Here is a 22,559-nt window from a genome sequence, read left to right on the forward strand (position 1 = left end):
ACGTGTGATGGTTGCCATGGTAAAGAGCTTCCTGGATACCTATTATTTACTTCCGGGATTATTATGCGCTCTGAAGCTTTATGGAATCAGCTTTCAGAAATGTGAAAAACGTTAATAGTTGGTAACGTTCGTTTAAACCCCACATAAAATGCACGTAGATCGTTCATTAGGTTGCTAACCATCATTTTATAATCTGGGAAAAACAGGTACTCCTTCACGACGCTTGAATCAGAAGCGAGGTGCAAGATTGGTGATACGTTAACGTTTGCTGTATTTTCTAGATAACATTAATTGCATTAACTGCATTAACTTTCTCGTCCTTGGAATAGCTTTGTTAAATCATATCCTTCGAGCGATCAATAAGCGAAGATGGCAGAAGACAACAAGAGAGGGGAGGTTGAAGAGCGTGGACCTGGAGCTGCTTATCAGATGTTTGTGGTTATGGAGGATCTGTTGGATAAACTAAAGCTTCTCGACTACGAGGAAGACGTGCTAGCGAAACACAACATGAAAGCTCTATCCAGGTAACTTGTTACAATTTGCTAACTGGCTGCAACTCATAATAACGTTACTTCTAAATATTAAATCATTACTAGTTGCCTGTGTCTATAAGATACTGCACCGGCAGTTCAGTTAACTAACGTTAAGTAGGGACAATATTAGCTAGGCAGCAATCTCGCCAGCTAGCTAGAAAGATTAGTGTGACAGTATGATTAGTATGATTGCGGGTTGATGCAACCACACTAATGTGTAATGTCTCTCGTAGACATTACTTTGCGTCGAACGCCTACATGCCTTCGAACCCAGGCGAACAATTCTACATGTTTACAATCATCGCTTCTTGGCTCATCAACGAGGCAGGGAGGCCATTTGAGCAGCCGCAGGAATACGATGATCCTAACGCCACTGTGTCAAATATCCTTGCTGAGCTACGTGCTTTTGTAAGTAGACTGACAGTAACATAGCCTGAGAAGCATAACGTGGACATTTTTGTAAGGACAGTGTCAACATCTTAAAATGGTTGTTGAGTTTAAAACTGCCCTCCTTTAAAAAATGTTCTGGTAGACTTTTCCGTCGAAGCATAATGGATTGTTTGTAATGCTAGGATGTCACTGGGTGGTTTTCCATGCATCACACATTACTGGAAAGTGATCCTTGTTCTTTCGATGTAGGGTGGACAGGTGGATTTCCCTCCCTCCAAGCTGAAAACGGGCTCAGGGGAGCATGTCTGCTATGTGCTGGATCGGTTGGCTGAGGAGGCCTTGAAAAAGAGGGGCTTCATCTGGAAGAAGTCTGTATCACTCTGCTAGTAGACAGTGCTCTGTGCCATAGCTACATCATTGGTATCCTGTGTTCAAGCAGTTTTTTGTCCATATAGAATGTGGTATTGCATGTAAGCCATAAATCCAGAATACAGGGAGGGCTGGTATTTGGCAGACTTTTTACAGAACTCCTTCAAAATGCACACTCTATATTGGGTTCAGTCAAATAGTTAGCATGCCATATTAACCCAACAGTTAAGTAATCACTGGAACTCCTGCTGGGGTGCATGGTTGACGTCCAGTCTGGCGGCAGACCCAAACGAGTGTTCTCCTCTTTGTTCTGTTCCAGGCCATGCTATCCCACAGAGGAGCTGGAGGAGGAGTCTGTCATGGAGGATGATGCTGAGCTGACGCTGAGCAAAGTGGAGGAGGAGATGACGGTGTGTGTCATGAACATGCTGCTCGTTTAATGAAGGACATTCCAGTAGTTCATAAGAAAGTGAACCGCATTTATATAGTACCATTCATGGATCGCAAAGACCTTTATATTGTGTGTGTGTGTGTGTGTGTGTGTGTTTGGGGGGGGGGGGGGGCCGCATAGAATTACATATAATTACATTATATGCTCTTTATGTAAATATGGACTATGACAATTATGTGAACTTAAAAACACTTAGCAAATATATACTTTCTCCATAAAGGAAGAACCTGATGACTATGAAGAGGAAAATCTCATCGATCTTGAGGCACTGAAGGCGAGGACCAATCAGAGTGTGAGTTTTGTCTAACAAATGCAAATTTCCATCAATGATTTGATGCCAGATTTGTCAAGAACTGTGCAAAAATTATAACCTTGCCACATTAAATGATTCCCTGTAACTTGACCAATATGAAAACCTCAGAGTAAAAGCCCAAGAGATGAATATCTGTTTTATTTTCTTTTAGGAAGCCAACACATCCTCAAAACCAGAGGATATATTAGAATCTAACACTGATGCAGCCGAATGGAACCTGGAAGTGGAGCGAGTTCTTCCACAGCTGAAGGTGACCATCAGGACAGACAACAAGGTGAGGACCAAAAGTACATTATTTATAAAGTGAAACTTGTGTAAGCTGTGAATTCCATGAAGAGCATGGGTATGGGAATGAAATGGCAGCATGAGTGTACTTTGTTGATTGGTGCCTACTGAAAAATAAAAGCATTGGTTATTCCAATCTATGTCAAAACTACAGAGAATCTTCAATTCTGTTTCTAGGACTGGAGAATCCACGTGGACCAGATGCATCAGCATAAGGAAGGAATCGAGTCCTCTCTGAAAGAGGCCAAGGTACAGCGTAGTTAGTGTCCTGCAAGGTTGGTGGGCCTAACTCCAAAACAATGTCGCTGTGTGTGGTGTCTGGCCTATTTTTGGACTTCCTTGTTCTGCTTCCTTTTAACTCAACAAAAGCAAACATTCTGGAGACCTTGCACATGCTGGTTTTTGCACCATGCTCTGTTAATAATGAATTACTTCACCCAGTTATTCAGACGGTTAATTAATGTTAAATAGCTAAAGATACCCATAATATATTTCAGGTAATACAGAAGTGTAAATATGTGGCATGTTAATATGTGAATATTTCAAGGCTGGCACTGCAGTAATTTAGCCGTGCTTCCCATACAATGTAACAACACTGACCTACTGTTCAATGAGTATAGGGTATTTCAAAGTTAGCATATCCTGAAAGAAACAGAACACGATGTGCAGATGTGCTCAGCTTGTGACCTGCGTCTCCCCAGGGCTACCTGAACAAACTGCAGGAGGAGATCAGCAAGACGCTGGAGAAGGTGGGCAGTCGGGAGAAGTACATCAACAACCAGCTGGAGCACCTGATCCAGGAGTACCGCACCGCCCAGTCCAAGCTGAGCGAGGTAACTGGCTCAAAAGTACACGCTGCCCAGTCTGAGCACAGTGAGGTGATGGCCACCTATTCCATACCTCCCAGTCTAAGGCCAGCGAGGTTTCAGCTCAAAATCCACATCACCAAGTCCAAATCGTACAAATATGACTTTAGGAGCCACCACCCATCACCCTGGCCCCATTCACATTTTAAAGTCTGAAGTCAGCCTTGGTTATGGGGGATCCAAGACTGGCACTGTAACATCATCGTAACTGAAGCAATGTGAGATTGAAGTCAAAGGCATGATCTCCAAATGCGATGTGAGGAGACTGCATTGACCAATCCAGTTCTCTGTTCTGTCTGCTTTTACAGGCCAAGGAGCGCTACCAGCAAGGAAGCGGTGGAGTAACAGAGAGAACTAGAATCCTCTCTGAGGTGAGAAACACAGCATTCTCAAGATCAAAGGATCACATGGGCGCTGGACAGCCTGGAAAGCAGCCATGGGAAGTGGTCAGATATTCCAGTTTCCTTGAAAAATCAAGGAAAGTCCCTAACCCTAAATTCCTAAAGAAGTGAAAATAATTAATGTTGGTGTGCTGAGATTGATAACTAAGTGGCTAGCTCTAAATGCACTGAAAAATGTCATTGGAAACTGGCATGTGCTAACACAAAGTGTTCAAGAAAGTCTATCTAAGCATTTCCTCTAACAGTTCCCAATTTAAAGTAGTCCCATTTCATGAATTTGTCTATTACAGTACAATCAAATGTCATACGTTTATCCTTGAAAGATTAATAAGTAATTGAAAATATTGTATTAATTTGAGTGGGAACACTTAAAAAAAAAAATAAATAAAAAGCTGAACGTGTTGTTTGTGATCCTGTGTCTGTAGATCAGTGAGGAGCTGGAGAAGGTGAAGCAGGAGATGGAGGAGAAAGGGAGCAGCATGACTGATGGAGGTAAGAGAAGAAGACCACCTATAAAATGCATTGAATGTGGTTGCATGAGGAAAATAAAACCAAGGGAGAGGGTTTGACTGGACATACCAGTCGTTATAAATCAGCTGTTTACTTGGTTTCTGCTCAATGTGTCCTGAAAATCCATTTCAAAATACGTCCTGGCTTTACACCAGAAATCCTACAGTTGATTTGAAACTCCTAGACCTAGGATATATCCAGTGACAAAATACTGATAAATACTGATATTTTAGCAATGTACTGTTGCTTAGTTGTTGTGTGTTGCAAAGTACAGCACTTGCTCTTTATAATCCAATAGTAGTGTTTTATTGATTTAGATAAACTGCATAGATTACAGATTAAATTTTTGTTATAGATTACAGTATTGGAATTACCAGCTATGTAGGCTACATCTGTATCTGTGTGTCTTTCAGCCTCTCATTCTAACCACAGTGTGCTTTGACCTTTATCTTTAATGAGGAGTTTGTGTTCGTACATTTCTTAATTTTTTTCCATAACCACTGCATTTGTGTGAGAGGGTTGCTAAATTTGAATCTGAAGCCATGTTAGTTGTTAGTTTGAATGGAAGCCATCTTCCTGTCCATTGAGATGCACAGCATGGCTCTTGTCTGTTGTTGCATTCCAGCCCCTGTGGTGAAGATCAAGCAGAGCCTCACCAAACTGAAGCAGGAGATCGTTCAGATGGACATCCGCATGGGGGTGGTGGAGCACACCTTACTGCAGGCCAAGCTAAAGGAGAAGTCCAACATGACCAGAGACATGCACGCCACCAACATCCCCGAGCCTGCTATCGGCGGATATTAACATGAAAATGACACTTTCAGGCACTTCTGTGTTTTTAGATGTTGAATAGTTCAACTTTATAGTGTTGAGGTCTGTTTCTGGTCATGAATTCATATACAGTGTAGCCTTTTTTTTGAAAAACAAATATTTATTTATTATACTTTGTACATACTTTTGTATTTTCAGATCAATACACCAAACTATGTATGTATTCTTTTCAAATAAAGATACTCAGCAATGCTAATAATAAAGTATGTTGAGGTAAGAAAATTGTTCTCAGAATTTACTAATGGATAAAATGGAAATGAATGTATTCACACCCATGGCTGTAGAGCAGTTTTCTAAACAAAATGTTTTTTACTGAAAGATGGCAGCAATGAATTTTGAATTAAGTGTGATTGTATTAAGATGTTTTTTTGAAATGTCTTTGATGAATGATCTATTGAGAAATGTAAGTAGTAATTATAGAGGATACTTTTTTGATCCATCTATTTTTAATGTAGGGAGGTTATGCAGTTTCAGGGGGAATCTACTGTAGTTTTCTTGCTACGGTATTTAGCTTTGAGTCAGCATAACCACTAGAGGTCACTGTAAGAACTTGAGAGGATGAGACAAGGGGATGCATGTGAATCAAGTTTGTTGAACATCAGATCCATTCAGTAATTATCCAAACATTTTATAAACCAACACTAATCTGGAGTAAAGTAAATGTTTCAATGGGATTTTTTTTTATTATTATTTTTACTGATTGAGGCAAAAGAAATACCCAGTTATGATGCACTGTGTACTTGCATACAGAACCACATTATGTGGCTGACATTCAGCTTCAGCTAATTCACAGTGCCAGTCAAAGGTTTGGACACCCTTTTCTTTATTTATTTTTACCATTTTCCACATATTAGAATAATAGTAATGCCATCAAAACTATGAAAACACAAATGGAATTATGCAGTGACCAAAAGTGTTATAAACAAGTCAAAACTATTATACATTAAAGTTTAAAATATATTTTTTGGCTAGTTTGGAAAGAAATACATGCATATGCATTAACTTAACTATTTAGATTTGTCTGGGAAACAAATTTCAAGCATTTAATCTTAAATCTTGTTTCCCATTACCTTAATCAGGTGTATCCAAACTTTTAACTGGTACTGTACCTGACTGGATTACCTGTTTGTGTACCTTTGGCATACAGCACTGTTCTCTATTGTTCTGGCAAAATCATGTCACGTGATTGAAATTATAAGAATATGTAGTTCACATCTAATAGGAGACTATAATCTGTTACCTAAAAACTATTTCTAGAAACAAGTACTGTGTATGGTATTATGCAGAATGATTTGCTCTCTGGGCAGCATATGCTCTTCTGTTTAGTGAGAGACTTGACAGTAAATTCAACTCCCACATGGGGATGTTGACTCTAGCTCATATTCATTGTCACATGTTCTTCCTCAGTCATAAATTGTGTAAATCACAAGTTGAGATTTAGCAAACTGCGGGGTTCAAAACGTTGCTAAAAATACACGCATCCATTTCTTAAATAGGTTGTGAAAAAGTATTGAATCACAAGGTATTGCCAAATATGACTCGTGAAAAAATATATCAATTTCCAGACTGAAAAATGGTAGTGGCCTAAATGTTACTGCAATGTGTAGAATGAGACATCAACAACAGCTCTGTGACCAGCTCTGAACAGACATGGGGTACACTTACACACAATCCCACTCCGAGATGGCAGATTTCTCGATGTGTGTGGGTCTGCCCACACGCATCATCCATGGAGGTCAATGACAAGTGACAGCCTAATGCAGGGGCAGCTTGTGGCATCACTTTCTGCCTTTCCCCACAATGTAAATAATAACGTCAGAATGGATACAGGATACAGCCAAACGCCTTGGGCGCACAGAGTGTAAATCTACTGTCATGTCTATGGAAAGCCATCATCCATTGACTGAACCTGAAGCATTATAGATTTGCAGACTAATGTCAGACGTCAAAAAAGCTTGATACAAATGAGCAGGTTTTAGTTTATGGTCTAACTGACATTGTGCATTGAATCCGTTTAAACAGAATGGATGGGTCGAAATCTTATGTTACGTTTTGCATAGCTCATAGAAAGAACACCATTCGTATTTTTTTCTAAATATAAAATAAACCGTGCAACAATAAAATAAATCATGCAATTTCAATCATTAAACAAAACACACCATAATGTTTTAAGGACAGAAATCTGTCGTTGGAGTCAAACCCCCTCAATTGTCCACAAAAAATAAATAAAGAATACAGAGTAATTACAATAATCTATCAGATTATGTGGTTCAAACGAGAGATGCTCTATGCTGATTATTAAAACAAACAAAATTAAATGAGACGCTGAGCGCTCGCACAAATAAATGCCTGTATTCAATTATAACGTGTTATTCTGCATGACAGTGTGTGGAGTCGTAAAAGAATCGGGGGGAGGGGTTTAGTTAATCTAAGAACATAATCTTGGTTTGCCAGTGGTTTTCATTTATCCCCAGACCCCTGAAGCAAACGTATCTATACAACCGCCCTGTGTATCGCCTGACGACAGAACGTAAACTTGCGTTCGTAAATGCATATATTTTCTTCCGTTTTTACTGTCCCGTACCGCTTTGTGCTACCTGGATTCTTGCCAATAGTTCTCGGCACTAGGACCTTACGGAGTTTTGTGATGATTCTGTAGGCGCGGCTCTGAGGCGTCAACAGCCACCAGATTTTAACAAGAAGACAATCAAAACAGGCAATGTACGAAGAGTGTGTATCTGTGCGCATATTTTGTTAGGTACACATAGTAAGAGCACATGCATCCTTTTGAGCAACTGTGCACACAATCAAGAATAAAAAAAAGTGGCTGTACAAGGAATCGACTGTAAGTACCATCGCTCTCTATTGTTCTTTCAAGGGCATTTCCTCTTCGATTGAAACTGAAAGAACTGCTTTGGGTTTTACATTATGAATGTTAAGCATATTAGTTTATTCTACAATTCAAAAGAACTATTCAGGAAAGATCTGTGGGTTTTTGTGGTGCTGACTACTGTCGAAATTGGGGGGGGGGGGGGGGGGGGGGCAGCATTAATGACCGTTATTTTCGATTATGGACAGCATTGTCTTTTTTAGTCTTAGTTGTTTTTCTTTTTTGAGTAGCAAGAAAAAGTACATCCTGCTCAGTGCCATTGCTTGTAAAATGGCACGACCTAAATTTAATGCTACAGATATTGCATCCTGGGACAAAAATTGCTACAATGCCGCTGTTGGCAGTTTTTGAGCTCTGTTGTGACAGCGGTGCTCAAGCAGCTGTCGGGGAATTCTCAGCATCTCTAGCTCATGATACAGCGACATATGCACAATTTAGGAAGGCACTGTTCTTTGTACAATAAATGGTTATGAATAAAATGCACTTAAGTCGATTATCTAAATGCTGTTTTAAAATAAATTTTTACATTCAGAAGTTGGGTCAGTATGATGATTTAAATTTTCTTCCATCCTTAACAAAAGTTGTTCTTGAGAAGGTTTTTTTTTTCTTTTTTTTGCATCAGAGCTAGTGAAAACTATGAAGCAAACAGTCACAGTTATTAATATTCATCCGCATATCTGCAAATCGACTCTGCCGATTGTCATTGATATTTGAGGGCTAAAGACTTAAGGTAGTTCTTAAGGTATTTTAATTTTGCCGGCCTTTCTGTATTAAATGCCTTCATTAATCCTCTACTTTACCCTACAATTAATACGCATTGTTTATTTACTGTAGTTATTCAGTCACACAGTCACATCGTTGCCGATTTTGCCAGAATGAGCTCATCTAAAATAACACTTTAATGTACTGCATGCCGCAGTGAAGCGTTATCCTAGGTCTTTGTGCTCTTTGTGGGTTTTTGCGTTGCGGTGTGATAACGCCTCGGCCTGGTACCTTGGGGGTGACGTGGAGGAAATGAGAGAGGCAGCAAGCATTCCTGTGGATGAAACTCGCGAGGTTTCCTCCGCGCGTTGTTGCCACCCTCTGTTACCTCAGCTCATTTTGTCAGTTATTAAAAAAAAAAAAAAAAAAACCATCAGCATTGACAATAATTTAAGCAGGACACCATTACTGAACAAGAATATTAAGACTGGATAATAGATAAATCAGAACCTTAGAGGTTAAAATGTACACATACACACATAAATGTACGCATAAAATGTATACATATAAAAATGTACACTTATTAAGCAACCATATGTAAAAATGCATAATCTTAGTAATACATGTGAAAATACAATGTAATGTGTGCATGTATTACAGAATGTTTTGTGAAAGCTCATATACTGTGTATCCATCAAGTGCTTTTGTAATATGCTGTGTAATTGCTCATATGTTGAACTATATACTTCCTATATAACTATATACATCTTTCTTAGAATTAGAAACAGTATTAGTAAACAGTATTTGTGGATATGTCGACTGATTTGGCATGGTTGCATCTAATAAAGCACACAGGAAGATTTTGTTTGGTCTGGATATCTGAACAGTAATTTTTTTTTTAGGTCAGGCATCATCTTTCTGCCGTTTGAAAGGAAACAGAGCACTGATCACATGACTGACTAGCAAGCAGCCAGGCCTGGCTGTGGTCCTCATTGTCTGACACAAAGGACACTACTGTCTGTATCAGCTGCCCATATGGACAGGACCGGCAGTTCAGTGACTTTACAGTTGCATGTTGTTCCAGCCTATCATACCATCCATTTTGTATTTGTACAGGACACCAGGTAGTCATGGTGGCAGAATATTATGCTCAACATATGCAGACCGGGATGCTTAGATTTATTGATTTATGTAATATATATTTTAAGCATATAAATGGAGCGAAAAACATAGCATATAAGAATATAGACAACATGAATAAAAAAGTTCAATACCCATATGTAAAATAAAGCCAAAATGCATTTCATGCAAGATCATAAACATGATGTTACAGCTTCCCCATTGTCAGCCTTCATAATGTAAGAATATTGTCAAATTTTGCAACTAAAATTAAAGTCAATGACAGTAAAAACATACATACATACATAAGTGTGTGTAGTATATATGGAAGGGGAGTAGGGAGGGAAATGGAGTTTTTTTCTGAATTCCACAATGTATTTTCCTGTAGGGTTATTCAGACAAAACAAAGGAGCAAGTAAGAACTGAATATAATTAGATAAATGATCGGTAAATGGAACATAGTGGGCCTAATAAAGCATTTTTCACTTTTTTGACAGTTTAACTCCATATAAAATTTGTGTCCTTTGAAATGTGAAATGTAACATATAATATGTAATTATGCGGTGTCGCCTTGACTCTGTGGCTGTGCCATGTTCCTTTATTTCAAATGACAACTCATTTCATGCATCAGAGTCAATTAGTAAGGGAGTGCCTGATTTGTATTTGGTTGAATTCTTGATATTGAGACCTGCTAATTTTGGCGTGAAGGCACGTCAGCTCAGAATTTCCATTCAGGTTCTGTGCTAGTAGATGTATATAAAAACAGATAAGTGCAGTTTTCATACTTCCATGTTTCCAGAGAACAAAACTTAGGAGATAGAAACTGGTAGCAATTTAAGCTGTTTTGTCAATCAGCTATAACAGTGTTATGGTTGACACAACTGGTTTTGCTGTTCCCTGTTTCAGAATGGTAACAGAAAGCCTTTTCAGTCTTGTCTCTGAGCTCATTCGCAGAAACGATCCCCTGAGGTCTACCTACACAATGACAATCCTCTTGTGTTTCGCTTGCTCCTTCCAGTCTATGAAACACAGCAGATACTTGTCTTTGTTCAAAGACTCCAGTAAGATCAGCCATTGTGAGCCAAGGCCAGAATGTCTCAAGAGTCTATCAGGAATTAACCAGGCTGATTCTAGAGCAACAAAGGAAAAAGATGCAGCAGGCAACCTAATGCTGGGTCGATTGCAGGCAACATGGCTGCAGTCTATGTGAATGGAAAGGGAGGAGAAGTATTTCATCAAATCAGATCCCGAATAATGCTGAGAATTATCGTTGATATAATTATTTAAGTGTCACAACCTATATATTTCAGATGAGTTTTTATTTCTTGAATGATATATATTGTTATGTTTACTTCCTTTTCTCATGCTTCTAGAAGTAATATGTTTTTTCCACCATATTTATTGTTAGTGGACTGTTGAGGGGAAATATTTTCTCAGATAAAAAAATGTCCTTATATGACAATAATGTTAAGTGCTTCCCCTCTGGTCTTAGTAAAAGCAGTCTCCACTACAAAGTAAATCAGTCACAGAATTTGGTGTAAGCCTTCTTAGAGAGGTTACTTTCCAGAAAATCCTAACATGAGCATTTGCATTTGGGGGATCTCAATTTTAATTTTCTTCCAGTCTTTTTCATCTGCAGTAATAACTGCACTTTCTGCGGTGGCAGATTCATTAAAAGTTCAAGAGCATCTGTGCTGATAAAGGCACACAGCCACACAGCCAGTAATATGAAAAGAGGATTATGACTTTTGAGGTCCTGGTGAGGCATGGGTTAACAGGAAAAGTGACCTCATGCTGGTATTTTTTTCCTTTTCCTTTTTTTGTGTGATTCTGCGTGTTGATGTTTTTAGGGAAGTTGCTTGCAGGGGCCCCTATCACAGGGCAGATTTCGAGGGGTCTGTGAGAGGGGGTATTGCTGAGCTTTACCAGACAGCTGCTGTGGCGTGGGAAGAATTATCAGAGAAGAGGACAACATTTTACCTCGCTCAAGCTGTGTCCAACCAGCAAGATGTTCAACCCTTAACATAACTGCACTGAGAATCATGTTTTTTCTTAATTCATTCAGGGGGTACCAACTAATTGAGGGATTGCCCGATAATTCTTTGATTGTGTTTACTTTAAGGTTTCCTGTAATATAGCAACTGGTGCAAAGGAAGACTACACACTGGGACTCCAGTGTCATAGGCATTTTGACCAGAGTCTGCACCCATTCGGAAAAGCTTCTTAGTGCTACATACAGTGAACTGTCTTGTCATTGACATGGCTGGCAGTTTATACTTCTGTGGGTAAACAAGGGGTTGAGAGCCAGTTCTGAAATTGAACACCACTGTATATGGTTCCACTTTGACATCAGTCTTTACTTGATACACAGAAAGCTGCTTATTAGTGTAGTCAAAGCTTAACGGCTCAGAGCAAAAGCTTAAGAGTAAATGAAGCCATTTTGTTGTCATACACAAAAGGGAGCTATCAGACTCGCAAATGAGAAACTTTAGTTTTAATAACTAACATTAGGGACTACATTCCCCCCCCCAAGCCTCAATATCTTCATTTATGCACACTCACTGTAAGGTTAACAGAAGGAATACTGGGCTCCAAATAGACCACTCAGAATAGACTGGAATTACGTACTTTAGCCATGTCCACATTACGTAACCGAGACTGATAAGCTTCTTCTAAAGAGTCTTTCAGAATGTTATCATGGTTGCCATTGGAGTGAAATATACTTAGCTACCCCTTTCAGTGACCTAATGCTAAATACATTCTTGTTGAAACACATAATGTTTATGGTAACTATGGATTTGAGGGTGGATTTAAGGTGCTTAAAGAAGTCAGTATAAGGACTACAGCACTGGACGAGATGGTGTTGTGCTGGAAACCTATATGGGACAGGTTTTTTTGAGTTGCTCCAATAAACATTCAGATGTGTTAGTAGGTTGTAGCCTGTGCACGACACAATGTAAGCATTTCAATAGAGCATACTTGATAAGTGAATATCATCTACCAAGCAAATAAAGTAAATGCCATGGTCTTGTTTGGATATGAGGTGCCCAAGTGGTGCAAGTTCAGACATGTCTTACAATAAGATATCAGTAAGCATGAATGCTATTCTGTTGATATGTATCCTACATGTATTTTCTACACACAGAAGTATTCTGTTAAAGTTGTGTCTGTTGTGCTTTGCCTTTGGATAAATTATTTCATTTGTTCCACGAACTGAATATCAAGTTGCATTTGCCTTGCTAAAAATCACATGCTTAGCTCAAATTCTGGTTCTCTGGAATTACGTCAAGGCCTTTTGTTTTTGTCTAACAGTTAATGCATAATACAAGCGGTGCAGTCATTTCATCTGTCTGGGAAAAGTGGCTTGACTTTAACCATGTCTTCTGTGTAATCAGTACACTGCCAATATTAATTTTGCTGAAGTTTGGTGCAGCTTTTGGTCCCATTGCATCATACCTCAGAGCAGAGCAGAGCAGAACAGATGGGGGTAAGTTGATTATCCAAATGGAAGGATTACTGTATGTGGTGCACACAGGCCAAAGAGGGCAAGCTTTTAGGGTGAAGAGCCAGAATAAGCTTATGGTTAAGGCTGGTGTGATTTGAGGAGGAAGACAATATTGCTTGGTTAGCTAAAACTCCTGCTGCATTGGTGCCAGTGACATTTGTGGCTAGCATATTGGTAAAGGTTGTATTTTATTCTGTGAAGAAATGGACCAGACACTTACCACATAAAAAGGTTCTTTTCAGAACACAGGAAAGGAGAAAAAAGCATAAAAAAGCATAAATAGGACAGGTTTAAAATAAGCATACATAAAAGGGATAAAGCGGTTGAAAGAAGAACTGTTTAAACCTAAGCGTAAACCACAGACGATCCTCCTTAGCTCTGTCCTGACTCCCCTTACTCTCACAGTCCATTTCATTTATATCACCTGGTGGGTATGGTCAGTCAAGTATCCAATTAATCCACAATCCCAATGCCTGTACAGCTATTCAGACTTTCTCATGCCTCCAACCTGACAAAGGTGAAATTGATGGCAAAAAAGCTTTGTTATTGTTACATATTTACAAGGTTTGTAAACAATTGAAACACAACCATGGGCACACACATAAAAAACAACTAAAAAACAGCAAAGAAAATATGTGTCTGTATTTGTTGACTATTCCATCTGCATACATATCAACCTGCAAGATGCATCAGTGTTATGTGTTCCTGTGAACACAAAGATTTGATGGCATCCAGAACTGGTAGTACCTGACAGACTGACACTCTGTGTCTTCACAAGGAATGCAGCTAAATAAAACCACAGTATGCCATAACACACAGCTGTTTCTTGTAGAAATACTATGTGGTATTAAGTATAATGGAGTCATTTATAATGCATTTTACTATTTGAAGCCCTTTGAAAAATTCTGATGGTTCCAAATTGATGTAAAATTATTGATTCTTATGTAGGCTTGCAGGCACTCTCCTGACACTATTTAAAGCTTGTCAGAAATCTGTTCCACACTAGCTGTTTGGGAAGTCCCTTGAATTTGCCAGATTGTTTCTGTGTTTTCCAGACTGTGAGAGACGAAGCCCGAGGTATTGTCCCCCGTGCCAAATTTCCCAGAAGGCGTTCATCTGTGTGTGGCAGGCATGGCGCTGCTGTTTTCTGGAGCTGTTACAAGTACGTTGACATTCGGTATATAGCTTAATTGCTTGCTTGTTAATATAATGTGTATTACAAGGAAGTAAAATTGTTTTTTTTCCTGTAACATGACAGGTTCACCAATAAGAAAAATGGAACCCCTGGCTGACCAGTCATGTCACAGGTAAGGTGTCACATTTGCCTCTTGTCAGTGATATAAACGAAAGACCAACTTGGCTTGAAGCAGGGAAGATATCTGTGTAATCATAATTGATTATTATGCAAAGTCTGTCTGTCAGTAAACTGGTGTTGAATAGGAATTTGTAAAGCCACATGTAATGTCATTAAATGTTCTCTTACCCCTGTCCCTGAACATATTCCCAGTCTCAACCAGCAGCATGGCGTGGTAGTTCAGGAATCAGCATTAGCCAAAAGGTTGTGGGTTTGGGTTTTGGGTATTATACTGCTGTAAGACCTTTGAGCAATGTATATAATTGCCATTAAATATCTACTTGTAAAAATACATAAATGTATTGAAAAGGTAATCCTTGATAATGGTCTATTGAGCAAGTAAATAATGTAATAGTGTAACCTATAAAAATAATTATAGAAGAGTGTGCAAAGATAGTATTATGTAAGTAAGATAGCACTTACAGTTTAGCACTTGCAGTACACCTGCTGGTAACGCAATTTAACATTTCTTTGTTTGGCATCATATCTTAGCAATTTGTAATGCTTGAAACTGGGAGGCAAGGGTGAAAGCAGAAATTCCCCCAAAACTCCCAGGGATTTACATGGGGAAAGATTAGTGCCCCTGGGGTCCTTTTCATCCAACTGAACAACATTTGGAATGAAAGCAACAAACCAAATTTCCAAAAAAATAAATAAAACTTTTAAAGGCTATGCCCAGTTGAGGGCCCTCTTGGGCATACAGCCAGACTGATGGATGCCTGCCTCCACAGTATGTTACAGCTATAGCAATAATCAATCAATCATCCTCAAGACACAAACAAAACATTGCCTGAAGTGGACAATGCAATACAACACTAGGTTCATATACAAAAAGAACTAGGTTTGAATCCTGATTTGGACACTACAGTCGAAGACCCTTAGACAGAGGTGGATATATTACATTGCATACATTTTTTCCATTAGCAGACACTGTTATCAAGAATGACTCACAAGTGTGAGTAGATGTGTATGGGATATGCCCTGCCAACACATGGCAGATGGCAGATGGCATACCTGTCATTCCAATGGCTTTAGATATGGGAGTGGGCAACATAAAAAAGACTTCTAAGCTTGACTACAAAAGGATGTCTGCTAAGCAAGTGAATTATTTAAACGAGTCCTTTAAAAAGTGTCCAGCAAACGCGTCTTATGACCATGTTTTTGTCTCCTCTAGTCTGGGCGTGTCCCTGTTGTCCTCGGACTTGTCCTATGAGTGCTACTCCGTCAACCCCCTGACCGGCTCTCCCTGCTCCTGCCGCCGCAGTCCCCGGCTCCTCTCCAACGGCTACTATGTCCTGACCGAGGACAGCTTCATGTTTGACGACGAGGGCAATCTCTCCCTCACCCCCTCCAAAACCAACGTCTCCTATAAGGAGAGACTGGTCAGGTGAGACATAGGGTCCATGACAGATTCAGCACAGTTCTAGCACAACCTCAGCACAATTCCAGTACAGCTTTTCACTAATGGACTCTGACATAGCAAAACCACCTGGTGGAAGAAAACCCTTAAAAAATTGTCCCCTGACCGCTGAAAATAGTGAATAAGTAGAAAAAAAATGTATTCTGTATCTTACAGGAAGTTTGCCTGTCCAAGAGGACATTTTTCTGAGTACCCTGAAGCTAGAGAAAACAGCTTTTGACTCCTGGAATTATATTACAATAATGTTATGTAAGAAAGGAAGTATGGATCAGAAATACAAGTTTTAGTTTAAAAATAGGAAAGCTTTCCTTTCACTTGAAAGTACAGTAGTTTTACTCTACTTAACTGTGTTTCTGTGCAGTTTTGTGAGTGAAATGCATGGAAATGTCTTTTACCAGTATGATTGTATGAAAAGTCTTCTCTGTTAAAATCTGGACTTTCTGGTCCCAGTCAGCTTTAGTTAATGTGTTTCCCATCTGATGCATAGACAGGATGTGACGGCAAACATTCATGTAGTCTTTGAATATTAATACAATGTATTCCTTATTTTGGAGAAAACAACAAGTAACCACAAGGACAGGAGATAAAGAACTATGTCTGTCCTGTTCTGTCTCCTTTGCCGAAGATAAAAAGCTAAAGAACATTATCCTTAGGACTTAGCTAATTGATATCATATTGTAACAAAAGTTCAAAAGCAGATTTTAATAACATGGCGTGCTGTTCTGCTTGGCACAATTATGCAAGACAGTTGTGAGAATGAAGGTCTTATTTTTCCATTTTTGATAAAGATGACATGTATGTCAATATATCTGACAATGTGTGAATACAAAAAGCAGCAAGTTCACACCCATTTCGTAAGGCATAGCACCAGCACTTTATTTGTATTTGTCAGTGCAAAGCAGTTTAACACGATCCCCCATCAGCTTGGTGTTCCATTATGAAGCATCACTTGTCTTCTACACAGGTACAGTCCTGTTACATCACTATCTGTAGACCCTTTTTCACAAAAGAAGGGCAGTAAAGACTAAAGGCAAAATTGTCCAATTTTCAGCTTGTTATCATGCATATGAGTACATAGTGAGTACAAACACAATACTGAAAACATTATGGTTAGTGGTAAAGAAAGAGGATTTTAAAAGAGGAGGTAGTATTGAACATTGTATCTCAGCAAGTGTCTAGGTATAGACCTTTACTTGTCATATATAAAATGTGTTGTATGTTACCTTGGGCCAGGGCATATACTAAACAAATAAATAAGGTGAGAACATTATGACATTAGCCGTCTTGAATGTCGTTGTAAATGAGATGGTTGTGGTTGGAAATGTTGCCAAGGTTATGCAACTGCGAAGTGTGCAGGCTGCATGTGAGTTAGCACTGCAGCGCTGTGTTTGAACAGAAGCTCAGGCCTGGTTTATTGGGGTGAGGTAATATTTGGACAGTCCGTGTGAGGTGGGGTGCCCTGGTGCTCGTGAAGTCTCATAAATTCATTGTTATCGAGTGATGTCAGTGTTTTGGTGCTTCACTGACAAGCTAAGTGTTCGTTGCTAAGGAAATCTGGCGTGGAAAGGGAATATAAAGACAAGGAAGGCTTTGTTTCTGTTCTTAAAAACATCAGTTGCTTTGCCACAGGATTTACCATGACAGAAATTGATTTGATTTGTCCTTCTGGTGTTTTGAACATATAGTTCCTATGTGCAACAGCTGAGATTTTTGTGTTGCACATCTGAATAAGTAGAACAGAAAAGTCTAACCTAATACAGAAATAGAAATGAACCAAACTGTATGATTATGGTATTAAGTAGGTTGTAATGCCAAGAAGACTAATTCAGTACAGAAGCCCATGATGAATAGTCTTCAAAGAAAGGGTGCCTTCCACATGTGATCATCTCAAGAGTCAGAGGCTTATACTGATTAAAATCTTTCAGATAAACCCACAGAAATGTAAAAAAAAAAATCTCTACCAATAAGAATCAACCTCTTTCTTGAATCAAGTAATGTAAGAGAATGTGATTTGCGTAGGAGGAGTGAGTTATATGAAGCAGGTTGGCGCTATCATGCAACGAAGGCTTTACGGATTCCACCTCTGTTAAATTCCTGTGGGGAAATTCCGTGGTCTTCTTTCGATTTCCAGATTTACAGTTGAGAAACGGTCCAGGCTGCTACATATCAGCACAATGCCTCTTTTTGACTCTGGTTATCAAGTTACACTGAACTGGCTTCAGCATGTTTCTAATTTCTCCCCATAGGTTATTAAAACAGATTAGACCTCTCTCATTTCAGAGATCAGATCAGATGCTTTTCCATTGAGGTTCATTCTGTCTGTTAAAGCCAGTGAATATGCCTTCCCTCAGTGTTTCTTAAAGACTGTTAATATGCTATCATGTTGCCGCTCTGCGATTGCCACATTATGAGAATTTTGTTCATTGTGCACTTATTGCCATAAGCCTTCATTTTTCACAAATTTCATTGACTCATAATTTAGCCTCCTGGTAGCTTAACTTGTTTTTGTACAGATTTTGTTTTGTAGAATTGTTTGAAAATTAAATATTAAAATTTTGAGCAAATATTTAGCATGGTTATATCCTTGTGTCATGTGGTGCAGTGAGGGGCCCAGATTTGCAACCAGGAGGTTGTGGGCTCAAACCCTGAGCAAAATTCTACTACTGTGCCCCTAAAATGGACAAAAACATCCAAGTCTCAATGGTGACGTAACAAATAAATACAGTAATGGAATATTTCTGGGCCACACTCTCCATCATAACCATGTGCATGTGTTTGCCCCCTCTCCTTGCTCTAAACAGAATATTTCGACGTAGGCGGAAGCCCCGCAGGTCACTGGCCAGCCTCTTCAACATGAGCGAAACCTGCCAGTCCTGGCTGGACCGCAGTGTGTTCGGAGGGGTCAGGCACTGCCCCCTCGCTGAGTCCTCCTGGGCGGAGGACAGCATGACCGAGCTCAGCACCCCCTGCGACTTCACTTACGGTGAGAGAGGGAGGCGGCGCATAGCTGGGCCCATTTTCGAAAGAAGTGGTTTGATTCGTAACGCTTCCTGTTCTGTCCGTGCACTTTTTCACTTGATCCAACATGACAATGGTAGAAATGCCGTGGTGTTAAATGGAAGTAATGATGTCACATGTAATGAGCACATAATTGTGTGCTGTGGTAATGAGTTTATTTGAAAAGTTCTGATTAGGTTTGGGTATCCAGTATTTGGACAGTAATATAACACAGTATAAGGGAATAACAAAAATCCAGCTGTGGAATTAGTTATTTCCATCTTTAGTGACTTTTTCCGTTACCTTTGGTCAGTGTAGTTAAGTTTAATAGTGTGGCCTGGATTGCATGCTCGGTGTTTGTCTGTTCCAGACCCCAGCCCGCCCGTGACCCCCCCTCACAAGTCAGCTGAGAAACGCTGGGTGCAGGAAGAGGTCTGCACAGAGGCTTGCTTCTCTCAGGAGCAATTCAGCCAATCGCTGGGAGGCTTTCTGGATGTCCCGCCCCCTTCTCCTTTCCTTGCCCAGACTTGCTGCCTCCAGAAGCCTCAGCCAGCAGGTGAGTGGCAAACAGGAGCTGCCATTTTCTTACTCACCAACAGTCTACAATACTTTTTTCCTTTAACCATGTCCTAGAGTAATAGCTGAATTAAGTCAGTATTCCACGCCACTAAAAAAATGATTTTTACTGTATACTGTAAACAAATTAGTATTAAAAATGTCTGACCTAAAATCAGGAGTTGGATAAATGCTGTAGTCAAGTAATAGAGCATTTATGATATAGCGCATTGGATGTGAATGTATCACTGGATTGAATATGTCACTGTGCGTTTCAGAATCCGCCATTGTGAGGGCCATTTTCTTCATCATCCTGACTGTCTGCCTCTTCACAGCAGTTTTCTCAAGGTAACAAATGCCCTTCTCTACTCTGCACCAAAGGCTCCACAGGAGAAAACCATAATGGCACAGTGACCTCATCCAGCTGGGTAAAACTCAAGCAGCAAGACTTAGCTCTTCTTTAAAATGTACAAGGTTATAAACTGTATACGAGTACACTTTCAGTGCAGTTCACCGTGAGTCTGTGGATGGTAACATAATAGTCAAGCACAAATGAAATATGTGTTCTGGGATACATTGATGGCTTACTTGCAGGGTGGATTATAAATAAAGAAATTAGTACATTACCACAACAAAACTATGTGTATTAATGCCATCAAATAATAATTGAGGCAGAAATGCCACAAGAAGCAGTATGTTTGACTGGATGTAACAATATAAAGCTGTTTTACATTTTAAATTAGATATTGATAGTTTGTACTATCAAAGGCACCTAGGGCTAGTCTATGAGAAATAAACTGCAGGGATAGATATTAGTTGGCAAGCTGTTTTGCCTGTTTTCTTCAAGGCAGCATGGTGAGTCCAGCACTTTATCAGCCGTCTGTTGTAGTGCCGAAGATTGTTAACAAGCTCTAGCTAGGTATACGTTAATCAAAACTGTAAAGAAAAGTTTTGATCATATGAGAAAATGACTATTTACTTTTCAAAATAAACAGTAAAGCATTGTGGGGGGGTTTATATTTTTGATGACAACATGGCATGATGTATCACTAGAGCAACAGGAACAGCAAGATGAAAACAGACAGAATTACAGTAGGTAGTAATATCCTAATAATAGGACCATTGAACACCACAGTGAGGGGCAGCCTGCTCTGTCACTGAGAGAGTTTGATCTGGTGCTGTTGCTTATCCTCCAGGTGCCTTGTGGGAGGGCTGGCTGTGGCTTCCATCACCCTCACTTTGATTTTGACATCTGTCTGTAAGTGTTGATGCAAACTTCAAACCATATTCTAGAGCATTACTGAAATAACCAGACATTTTCCTGGGAAACCCAGGATGAATTATTTCATGCATTTTCACCCACTCTGTTTTTTCTCATAGTCCTCGCAAAGTCTTCATTCAGGACTACGGGGAGATGGCGCAAGGCGAAGACCGAGGTGAGTCCCTTCTTAGAATGTGACTTCCCATTTGTAAAATCTTGTAGTTGTTTGCTTGTGTGTGAAGTTTCCCCATGAAATTGTGGATGATTTCATGATTCACATTGTTGTTTTGTAGGATATCACTTCAAGGAATGAATAGATGAAGGCAAAAAGGTACGTTCCTTAATTGCCCTACATTGCCAACACCTGCCAGACACATTCATGCAGACATGCACACAAACACACAAAAGCCAAATTATAAACTCATATGCTTAATATGATTTCAGTCTCTTCTTTCTTAGCAAGGTCCGTGGATTGGATTGAATTGGAGAGAGAGAAGAGAGAAGAAAGGGACAGAGTAAAAGAAAGCAGAAGAAGAGAAAGGAAAAAAGAAAGTGCTTGTGACATTTTGAAGTTTTTCTTCTTGTAAGTGAAATGCATGCAGCTTGCTCATGGTCTCAACATGCTGTTTAAAGAGGTGACTGTTTTACATGGCATTGCTGAGATCGATGGAGCACTGACTTAGTGAAAGCGTATTTCAGATACTTTACCAAAAGTATTGAAAAATATACTGCCAATTCTATTGAGAAGATTAATAGAAAAAACCTCTGATTGGTTATTTACCTCATTATTTAATACAGAAGGTAAAGTATAAGGAATAACAGTGTTTTGTTGTGTCCTTAAAATAAATATTATTGTAGATAGAATACCTTGGCAGTTATGGGGCCTCCAACATGACTAGATTTTTTTACCTCAAGTTTCTAAGAAGCAACGATGTAGATACACGGGTATGTCTAAGCAAAAATGCCATAGCGTGACTTAGTGTCTTGTGAAATCTATCTCAAAAAAGTAAAAGAAAAAGCAGAATTAAAATTCCAGCCTGCAATGAAATGCCAAATAGAAGCCAAACAACTGCACAATCACAGTGGCTGAGTATTAAGGTGAACACTGTAATAGTTTAAAAAAAAAACTGGATGTTAATGGTAATTGAAGAATAGCAAAGTACAATTTGTGGTTTTTTTTTTTCCTGTGGAAAAACAAAAAGGTAAAGTGCCTTTTTCATTGCATATCGATGCAGGGACCATTTGCCCTAAATGCCACTATGTGCCTGGTAGTAATACAGGGCTAAATGTTTGTTCACGCACTGTAATGTAGTGTGATAATTGCAATAAGCTTTATTCCAGTTCTATTGCTAGAATAGAAAGGGAATAGTTCAAGGCACCAATAGGAATAATGTATGTAATGCAGGGCTATTAGACATTTATATGGGATCCATTTAAGTGTACAGAATTTAGAAAGAATGTTTTTTTTCTTGTAAAATAAATTCAAGGAAAGACATATCACTCTTGGAGAATGGTACCTATTTGGTTTAAAAGCTTTAGAGCTACCACTTTCATAGGCACTCAGAGAGTTTGTAAGCACTTGATTACTATTTATAGGCAAGTTTATTATTATTAATTATTCTAAAAAGGAAGATATTTAGTGCAGGACACTGGCAGCGCTTCAGAATTTAGATGTGCTCTAAAAATAATTTGTGGTTGAAAAGGACAAAAACATGTTTGGGCCTCCCACAATGCCAAGACTGTAGACATTTAGTGAGATTAACAGAAAGAATAAACAATACTGTTATTAGTAACTAGTTTTAAATAA

The 22,559-nt window shown here is 39.2% G+C and overlaps 2 protein-coding genes across 4 annotated transcripts; both read left to right on the top strand.

Annotated features, from left to right (window-relative positions):
* Positions 1 to 71: 71 nt before the first annotated feature.
* ift57 (intraflagellar transport 57 homolog (Chlamydomonas)) lies at positions 72 to 4,942 on the top strand. 2 transcript variants are annotated; one of them, XM_036519255.1, is made up of 12 exons: positions 72 to 206; positions 330 to 524; positions 767 to 941; positions 1,173 to 1,291; positions 1,612 to 1,702; positions 1,964 to 2,035; positions 2,208 to 2,330; positions 2,519 to 2,590; positions 3,043 to 3,174; positions 3,516 to 3,578; positions 4,034 to 4,100; positions 4,744 to 4,942. In XM_036519255.1, exons 2-12 carry the CDS (start codon positions 370 to 372, stop codon positions 4,920 to 4,922), a joined length of 1,248 nt encoding a protein of 415 aa, XP_036375148.1. In that variant the 5' UTR covers positions 72 to 206; positions 330 to 369; the 3' UTR covers positions 4,923 to 4,942. The 2 variants fall into 2 exon arrangements, with proteins under 2 accessions (XP_036375148.1, XP_036375147.1); XM_036519254.1 differs by having other exon boundaries at positions 72 to 524.
* A 2,673-nt stretch (positions 4,943 to 7,615) lies between these two features.
* tmem71 (transmembrane protein 71) lies at positions 7,616 to 21,866 on the top strand. 2 transcript variants are annotated; one of them, XM_036519141.1, is made up of 11 exons: positions 7,616 to 7,794; positions 14,221 to 14,327; positions 14,424 to 14,472; positions 15,694 to 15,906; positions 18,741 to 18,922; positions 19,307 to 19,492; positions 19,770 to 19,839; positions 20,688 to 20,749; positions 20,872 to 20,927; positions 21,046 to 21,083; positions 21,197 to 21,866. In XM_036519141.1, exons 2-10 carry the CDS (start codon positions 14,297 to 14,299, stop codon positions 21,067 to 21,069), a joined length of 873 nt encoding a protein of 290 aa, XP_036375034.1. In that variant the 5' UTR covers positions 7,616 to 7,794; positions 14,221 to 14,296; the 3' UTR covers positions 21,070 to 21,083; positions 21,197 to 21,866. The 2 variants fall into 2 exon arrangements, with proteins under 2 accessions (XP_036375034.1, XP_036375035.1); XM_036519142.1 differs by having other exon boundaries at positions 21,212 to 21,866.
* Positions 21,867 to 22,559: the final 693 nt, after the last annotated feature.

Source organism: Megalops cyprinoides, chromosome 24 (genome assembly GCF_013368585.1).
Source record: "Megalops cyprinoides isolate fMegCyp1 chromosome 24, fMegCyp1.pri, whole genome shotgun sequence".
NCBI classification, from domain to species: Eukaryota; Metazoa; Chordata; class Actinopteri; order Elopiformes; family Megalopidae; genus Megalops; species Megalops cyprinoides.